We start from the raw sequence: 9187 nt of genomic DNA, 5'->3' as shown, positions 1-9187 counted from the left end.
GCGAATGGATAAACTGAATCTTTTCCACATAACGCCTTTTATGCAACGCATCCAATGAGTTAAGATAACACCGGGGCTTCCATGAATTGCTCTTTAACTTGCACGACTAATTGAAAACAATGAGAATAGGTATAAAAAATACGGACAATATGGCGGCCGGATACAGCGACCCGTCATTTTGTGACGTAGGTGAATAGGGTCTATAGCAGGGGTCCCGTTAACCAGAAATTTTCCGTCGTTGACCGGTTTTTTAAAACGGTGACGGAAAAAACTGAAGTCCGTCTGTCATTTTGACAGGTTGCAATTCACACCCCAGAGCACAGGGTGGCGAGTTAGCATATTAGTTAGCTATTGTCTCTCTTAATGCATGACGTCGTTGGATATTCTGTCAGAATATTGTAGCGTCACCGGGGTCTGGCGGCGGCACCGTGATTGACACATCAACGTGAGGTTCTTATTGGTGCACCCGGTGTGCCAGCGTGTCATCCAATTGATGGACAAGATTGCCGCCTGTGTATAGACCCCAATCACATGACGTCACAACTCCGCCCCCCTGACCGGAGCCGCCATATTGTGTATCAACTCGTCATGTTTACACATTACCGCTACGTACATGCCTCCTATTACGGCGTGTTTTTCTGCTCGTTAATATTAATAATCAAAATAGTGAAGGCGTGTGTGGTGGTTGGTTGCTGTAACAGAGAAGATAGACGGAGAGACTTGAAGTTCTACCGTATTCTGAGAGACCCGAAGAGGAGAGCGAGATGGACTGCTGTAATTCGACAAGAAATCTGGGAGCCAAACGATCACCACAGACTATGTAGTAGTCATTTTATATCTGGTAAGATGCATTTAATATATATTTAGAAGATTTTGGGCTGGCAACCACAATTAAGATCATTGTGTGACGTTGGTGATTGGGGTCTATATCATTGCCTCCTTTTCTTTGGGGGCGGAGTTGTTGGCGGTAAGCAGAGTAAAAAGGGAGAAAAATACCACGACTTCCGTGTCTAATTTTTCGCCGCCAAGCAAGCGTTACAATATTAATTAAAAATGAATGAAAACTAAATACTATTGAATATGTCATCATTATCATTTTAAAAATTTAAGTGATGGGTAAAAATAGACTATGACCGGATTTTTATGACCCTGTCAGTCAAAATGACAGACAACGAAAATGTCTAGCGCAACCTCTGGTCTATAGTATGAGTTGAAAAAGAAGGGCCCTTCCAAGCCCCGCCCCCGGATTTCTTCGCAATCCAACTGTCTACGTGCAAGCAAAAATAACGCACACCAGGCTTGATATCTACACAAGGATGTTGTTTTACTGACATTTGACAAACGAACACCGCAGGCGTCCACAGTGACAACCAATCAGATCAGCCCAATTCATATTCAATATCATATGCTGCTTAATATTGAATGAAGGCCTATTTTCCAACAATAACACTTTCAGGCTATGGTTGGTGGAAATCAATATTTCAATGAAAGGTGAATTTTTCATAGGTTTTGTGTTGAAAGCCCAAGTGCATTATTAAATAGCCAGTGTGTAAATTCAAAGATTTGCTGTGCATTTGCTATCACGGCGGATGTGAGATGACGATGGTGGTGGTAGGGGGTGATAGTGATACGCTGTGCGCCGTTTCTGGGAATTCCTGGAAAAACTAGCGTGGATGTATCCATTTTTTCGTTGTTATCCAGGGTCGGGTCTTTCAGTTGAATTCCTAGGCCAACCGAGGGAATCAGGTCCTGATTTACTAAAGGTTTCTACGTTTAAAAAAAAAACAAAACAATTTTTTTTCTGGAAATAGATATATATCAACTTGATTGGATCTTTTTCAATACATGCTGTAAATTGAGCTGTATTTAACTCATTGATGCCATTGACGGGGATAGACGTCTAATCCATTTGGACTGGTAGGGGCAAATGAGCACATACTTTGTAAATACTACACATTTACTTGAGCTGGCAGTGAACGAGTCAACAAATGTACATCATAAAGCATTGGGTGATTCGATAAGTACATTAAATTAATGATAATTATAATTAGAGTTGTCCGATATGATCGGGTAGCCGATAATATCGGCCGATAAAAGCATTTTAAAATGATATCGGATAATCATCAGTTTTTCATTATCGGTTTTGGTCCAATTGCAAATGGCAGTGCTTTCATGTCCACATAGTGCCTGCCTGTGTTTTCGGTGTTTTGACACCACCTGCTGGCATTAGGTGTAATTAGTTTTGAAAAGTTCCAGCACTTTCTGCTGACGTAATCATAAGTCGACGTGAGCTCATTGCAAATAAAAATGAGCTAAATCAACCAGCTAACGTCTGCAGCTAGTGTACCATAGCAGTTCTTGCCATCTTACCACATTGTGTGTGCCTGCTGGTGTTTAGGTGTAATTAGTTTTGAAACGTTCCAGCACTTTCTACTGATGTAACACAGGTTTTGGACAGAATAATGAAGACAACTTAAAAAAACAACAAAAACTAATTTTAGTATGGTGTAGGTCCGCCTTTTGCGGCAATTACACCCTTAATTCTCCGAGGAATTGGTTCATACAACTTGTGAAGTCTCCCCAAAAGGACTTCTAAGCCATTCTTCAGTTAGAATACAACACTTTTAGAGACGATGGCGGTGGAAATTGACGTCTTAATTGAATCTCTAAAACTGACCATAAGTGCGCAATCGTGGGGTGCCCAAGATGGCACACGCCTACTATAGATATAGTAAGCAGTGAATGAGTTAACAAATATACATTAAAAAGCTTTGGGGGATTAGATTAGTACATAATTAGAGTTGTAATATCGGCCGATAAAAGCATTTTAAAATGATATTGGATCCGTTTTCATTATCGGTTTTGGGCCAATATGCAAATGGAAGTGCTGTCATGTCCACCTATTGCCTGCCTGTGTGTCATCGTGAGCTCATTGAGAATAAAAAAAGAGCTAAATCGGCGAGCTGCAGCCAGTGTACCACAGCAGTTCTTGCCATCTCACCATGTTGTTTGTGCCTTATACATACATCGCTTGTAAGTTATATTCTTTGTATTATATTCATGAGCGTTGTGTTGTATATATTTATTTCTCATTATTTTTAATCAGTAATTGTAATTGTAAATGTAATTTAGGATTTTCACATTTATTTTAATTGACAACTTGATTTTCTATATTTATTTTAATTTTATATATTTATATTTCTATATTTATTTATTTGTCTTTTAACTTAATTTGATTGCTGTGAGTCCTCCCAGTCAAAATGGATGGGATGTCTAGCACCGCCAATGGCAGCTAATTAGTTCAATGACTGCCCTATAAAGGGTTAAAAACTGCTTTTCACCTATTTTAGCTGGTTCAATGAAACATTGAATTCTGCTAAATAACTGCTATTTGGCATCATGTCCTGTCCACCAACATTGAATTTAGTAAATCAGGACCACAATCCCTCCAGTGTGTCCTAGGACCGGAAATGGCAAATCCTTTCCCTTAAAAGTCCCACTTCTGAACCACCTTCTCTTGAACCTGGCCACTCTGAGGTTGAACCTGGACGATCTGAGCCTGAGGCTCTCCTGCCTCCGGTTCCTTCCTGCTCTTTCTTTCCCTGATGAGCTCCACCAAACGCTGGAACTTGACGTTAAGCTCCTCCATTCCTCCCGCCGCGGGTTCCTTCCCGTCTTTGTCCCGGTCATCATCCTTCCCGTCCTCGCTCTCCAGCGAGCTCAGCGACTCGGCCCGGGAGTCGCGGCCCTCAAATTCGTAAGTCTGCAGCGAGTCGTACGGCGGCTGCGACGGATCGGACGTCACCCGATTCAGACGGAAGTTGAGCAGGTCCTCCATCCGTAACGGCTGTTGGTCGACTGGTATCGTCCTGGCGCGCGGCAGAACGGTCGCGTTTGCAGTTCCGTTCAGCGAGCCCACGATGCTGTACGTGTCCGTCATGGGGAAAACGGGAAGCTTGGCGTTGGGGTAACTCCGCTCGGACATGGAGGGAAGCGAACAGTCGGTGTCGGCGTCCTCCACGGTGCAGCTGGTGGCGCCGGTGCTGATCAGAGTCTGGTTGGCCGACGAGCTGCTGGGACTCTGGCAGGAGGAACCGGTAGGGTCGGAGCAGCTCAGACTAGCTGGACCGCTGATTGGAGCGGACTGGACCTCTGCAGGGTCTATCTGCATAATAAATAAGACAACATCAGCATATGACAGAATAGCTCCTTTCAGACATATGAACCTCCGTGAAATCGTTTGTGCTACATTTGTGCCAGTTTGTGCTGTAAAAAGTTTAGTTGGTATGCTATCGTTTTTGAGATATTTACAATTCTTTTACAAACAAGTTTCTGAGGTTCTACCACTTTACTTACGTATGTCTGCAAGCAACTTCCTTTTTAAAATGTCTCCATCCGAAACAACAGTGGAGCTGGGGTAACATTAATCCTCAAAATCACTTAAAAAAGACACTTTGGAAATATCGCATCCATCTGCCATCATCACGACAGTGTACGACAACATGTTAATGAAGGCAGATGTGAAACCAAGCCTGTGCCACCACAAAGACTTGGTGTTTTTGTAGCCATGTCGCCGCTGTGTTATGGAAAGTATGTTCTTCCTATCCCTGCATTTTCATGTGTCCGGAGCTCAAGAAATACTACTACAACTACTGTCGCTACAACACATGCTATCTGCTGCTAGCCTGTTGCTAATCAGTATGTGTAGATGCAAGTGTTACAAGTTTTTTGTTCGGTTGTTTACAGGTGGAAAACGCTGTTAGGCAAGGGAAGATAAATTGATGTGCCCAACAGCAACACTTGCTGTACGTTGATGGACATATCGACACTACATGCGTTCTACCCGGGGCGGCCGAGAGGCTGGGACAGATGGTGGCTCGCCTCGCGGCGGACTGTCAGCTCGATCCTGAGATCCATCTACGAGGTTTTTAATTGCAGCGACGTTAGGATACGCTATTGGAGCTGGAATTACCGAGGAAAGCGGGAGAAAACCCATCTGGAGGTCGCCGAGGCTGCGTAATGTCGGGTCAAAGTTTGGCGAGGCTGGCTATTTTTACTAATAATTTTATAAATTGTGATTTATTGACCTGTTTTGCACATGCACCAATCGTTTTAAATAAATGTTTTATGCGATCAATATCGGCAATAAAAAAAGAATGACATAATATTTTTGTTTATATGTGTTTCCTTGTAACAACAAAATCCGTGTCAGCCCTTCTGCATTCGGCAAATGTAATATAATTTGTAATTTCACCTCATTTTGGTCACTCAAGTGGCCGGCGTATCAGTCTATTCCTCCCGTCAACACAGGCTGAAAGGTTATAATTTTGTCCACGAATGATTAACGAAGTGATAAGAACAATCATACAATCTCATCTACGTCTCATCTACGTCGTGCTGAATACATTTTTGGAGATTCTGTGGGTTCTTCTGGCTTGATTTTGCAGTTTTAACTTTGTCAACACACAGCTAAATTCAACCGCAACTCATGAGGTTTTTCTAAACCGTAGGTTCGAATCAGAGGTTTTCCAAGATGGTGCCGCCCATATTTCTCTCAGGAAACTTGTCTACAGGTCAATAGGTCAAGCAGGCCCCCGTTTTTATCCAAATCGGATAAAAATGGGAGAAGGGTCCAGCTGTAGCCCGCAGTCCTTGCCTTCCGCACCCCTTGCTTTCAATGAGTAATCAGATCAAGTTTCATCACAGTATTGTTTTCGTCAACGACGACGATAACGAAAATATTTCGTCAACGAACACTGTTTTAATGTCGATAATGAGCTAAAAACGTGTTTTGAGAGACTTTAACATAACGATACAAATGCCAGTTTTTGTCTGTCGAGACGAGAACGAGATTAAAATGCGCAATAGTTTCCGTCACATGTTCACAATGTGTGACACTTGTGTAGTTAGCCTGCATCATCGCACTGTCTGGTTGTGTCACTCGAGTCGTGCTGCCCCCTTGATTCACCAGTCACTCCTGCTTGCACACACGGTAAGATTTGTTTTTTTTATCTTGGCCAAAGAGAATATACAATGTTGCTGTAGCCTTCAAAGATTTGTGCTGACTGATCATCACAAACTAAATGTAACTCGTAGCGTTAGCATAGCATTTGCGTTAGCATTAGGCTAATGCTAACGGCGCGCGTCCACTTAGACTCTTGGACAATTTTTTTTTTTTAACATACAGTGTATCACAAAAGTGAGTACACCCCTCGCATTTCTGCAGATATTTACGTACCATATAGCTTTTCATGGGACAACACTGACAAAATGACACTTTGACACAATGAAAAGTAGTCTGTGTGCAGCTTATATAATAGAGTTAATTTATTTTCCCCCCAAAATAACTCAAAATATAGCCATTAATATCTAAACCCCTGGCAACAAAAGTGAGTATATCCCTTAGAAACTACATCCCTAAATGTCCAAATTGAGTACTGCTTGTCATTTTCACTCCAAAATGTCATGTGACTTGTTAGTGTTACTAGGTCCAGGTATGCATAGGGAGCAGGTGTGTTCAAATTTGTAGTGCAGCTCTCACACTCTCTCATACTGGTCACTGAAAGCTCCAACATGGCACCACATGGCAAAGAACTCTGTGAGGATCTTAAAAGACGTATTGTTGCGCTACATGTACATGGCCAAGGCTACAAGAAGATTGCCAACACCCTGAAACTGAGCTGCAGCACATTGGCTAAGATCATCCAGCGATTTAAAAGAGCAGGGTCCACTCAGAACAGGCCTCGGGTTGGTCGTCCAAAGAAGCTGAGCGTCACATCAAAATGCTTTCTTTGAAAGATCGTCACAGGAGTGCTGTCAGCAGATTGAAGAGGTGGGGGGTCAGCCTGTTAGTGCTCAGACCATACGCTGCACTCTAGATCAAATTGTTGTGCATGGCTGTCACCCCAGGAGAAAGCCTCTTCTGAAAACGGTACACATGAAAGCCCACAAACAGTTTGCTGAAGACATGTCATCAAAGCACATGGATTACTGGAACCATGTCCTATGGTCTGATGAGACGATTAATTTTTTTGGTTACGATGGTCTAAAGCATGTGCGGCGGCGACCAGGTGAGGAGTACAAAGATAAGTGTGTCATACCTACAGTCAAGCATGGTGGTGGGACTGTCATGGTCTGGGGCTGCATGAGCGTTGCAGGTGTTGGAGAGTTACATTCCATTGAGGGAAACATGAACTCCAACATGTACTGTGAAATACTGCAGAAGAGCATGATCCAGAAACTGGGTCGCAGGCCAGTGTTCCAGCATGACAATGACTCCAAGTACACCTCCAAGATGACCACTGCTTTACTGAAGACGCAGAGGGTAAATGTGATGGACTGGCCAAGCATGTCTCCAAACTTGAACCCAATAGAACATCTTTAAGATGTATCTAGGTCTCTGCCAACCTGTAATTTTAAATGTAGAATCGGCCGACTTGTTTGACATGAACGAGCTGTGATAGTGCATTCACACATTTTTCTTGTACCTCCAAATGAACATTGCAATAAATGCTTCAATTCAGTGCCCTTCCATCATGGATTGCACGGAGATGGGTGTTAATTGTAGATAGGGGGGTGCGTGACATCATCACTACAAATTAAAAGTAGACCCTCCAGACAAAACAGATTGGATGTCTATCGCTAACAATGAGAGCCAAAGGAGTAGAAAACATTAAATCCATTTTAAAAACCAGATTTTTTTTTTGCCCGATTTGAACCCCTGAAAATGACGGTGATCGACGCAGGATGTGATGTATGTGTTGTCATTCAAACTGAATTTGAATTTTTTGAATTATGTGATTTATTTTTTGTAATTAAGAGCATGCAGGTGTTCAGTTTTTTAAAAAATAGTTAACAGGTAGAGTTGCCAACAGTTCCAGATTGCAAATTAATAACATGCCTGCGTTTCAGTGTACACGGGCATGTTCTAAAGTTCCAGTTCTGAAAGCCAAATACAGTGGGGCAAATAAGTATTTAGTCAACCACATATTGTGCAAGTTCTCCTACTTGAAAGATTAGAGAGGCCTGTAATTGTCAACATGGGTAAACCTCAACCATGAGAGACAGAATAAGGAAAAAACACCAGTAAATCACATTGTTTGATTTTTAAGGAATTTATTTCCAAATTAGAGTGGAAAATAAGTACAGTGATACCTCAGCTCACGAACATAATTGGTTCCCAGAAAGTGTGTGTAAGGCGAAAAGTTCGTCTTCCGAACATTTATTTCCCATAAGAAACCATTAAAATGAGAATAATCCGTTCCCAGGTCCCCATAAAACATAATTTTCTACTAAATAAGCCTTAAAACTACACAAAAATATACCTTATTTTATGTATAATAAATGTGCTATTGTATTATAATTAAAGAAATAAACTGTACTGTATAATAAAGTCGTTTTATTTACCTTTGTGATGGTAGTTGATGGCTTGATGGAATGGAGTGGGAGGAGGAGGGAGGGAGGGAGTTACTGTTTGGAAGGAGAGTGTTACCGGCAAAGTGCGCAGTTAGCGTAGACTCCACTGCTGTGCCCCCCACATGCTTTTGGTTGTTAATAAAAGTGCCCACAAAAAGCCATCCGACGCCTCTGGGTGTTTGTATGCACGCCGCCTCCTTTCTGGAGAGGAAATCGGGCGAACCGAAGACAACCGACGACAATGAGCCAACATGACTCGCCGGTCCACTTCTCACTACGGTGGGAAGCTGAAAGCACCGCCAATTACCAGTCGAGGGCGAATTGGTAACACGAGTCACCTTCCATAAGGACTGTAGGTAACTCTTTTTCGGTCCCATAATAGCAAAAGTACACTCAATATGGTCCAAAATGTCTATCAAACACAAACCACGTCCGCACTCAACGAAAGTGAGGGGACGAACTGGGACGCCGTGAGCGTGCGTCAGCTTCTCGTGGCGCTTTTCGACCGCGTGAATTGGTTCGTCCGCCGAAAACTAGTTCGTCAGCAGAGACTATATGCTCGCGAATTTAATGTTCTTGAGGCGAAAAGTTCGTGAGCTTAAGCGTTCGTGAGCTGAGGTATCACTGTATTTGGTCACATACAAAGAAGCAAGATTTCTGGCTATCAAAGAGGTGTAACTTCTTCTAACGAGGTCTAACGAGGCTCCACTCGTTATCTGTATTAATGGCACCTGTTTTAACTCATTATCGGTATAAAAGACACCTGTCCACA

At 42.6% G+C, this 9187-nt stretch overlaps 1 protein-coding gene across 3 annotated transcripts in view; it reads right to left on the bottom strand.

The window, feature by feature from the left end:
* Positions 1–1317: 1317 nt before the first annotated feature.
* LOC130919114 (cadherin-24-like) overlaps positions 1318–9187 on the bottom strand; it is a 113695-nt gene continuing 105825 nt past the window's right edge. For all 3 annotated transcript variants that reach the window (XM_057841550.1, XM_057841549.1, XM_057841548.1), the window contains exon 14: positions 1318–4165. In XM_057841550.1, the coding sequence (XP_057697533.1) occupies positions 3488–4165 (678 nt within the window). In that variant the 3' untranslated portion in view covers positions 1318–3487. The remainder of the gene's footprint in view (positions 4166–9187) is intronic.

Source organism: Corythoichthys intestinalis, chromosome 7, assembly GCF_030265065.1.
Source record: "Corythoichthys intestinalis isolate RoL2023-P3 chromosome 7, ASM3026506v1, whole genome shotgun sequence".
NCBI lineage: Eukaryota > Metazoa > Chordata > Actinopteri > Syngnathiformes > Syngnathidae > Corythoichthys > Corythoichthys intestinalis.
The sequence above is the reverse complement of the archived record's forward strand: the minus strand, read 5'-3'. Positions and strand labels throughout refer to the sequence as shown.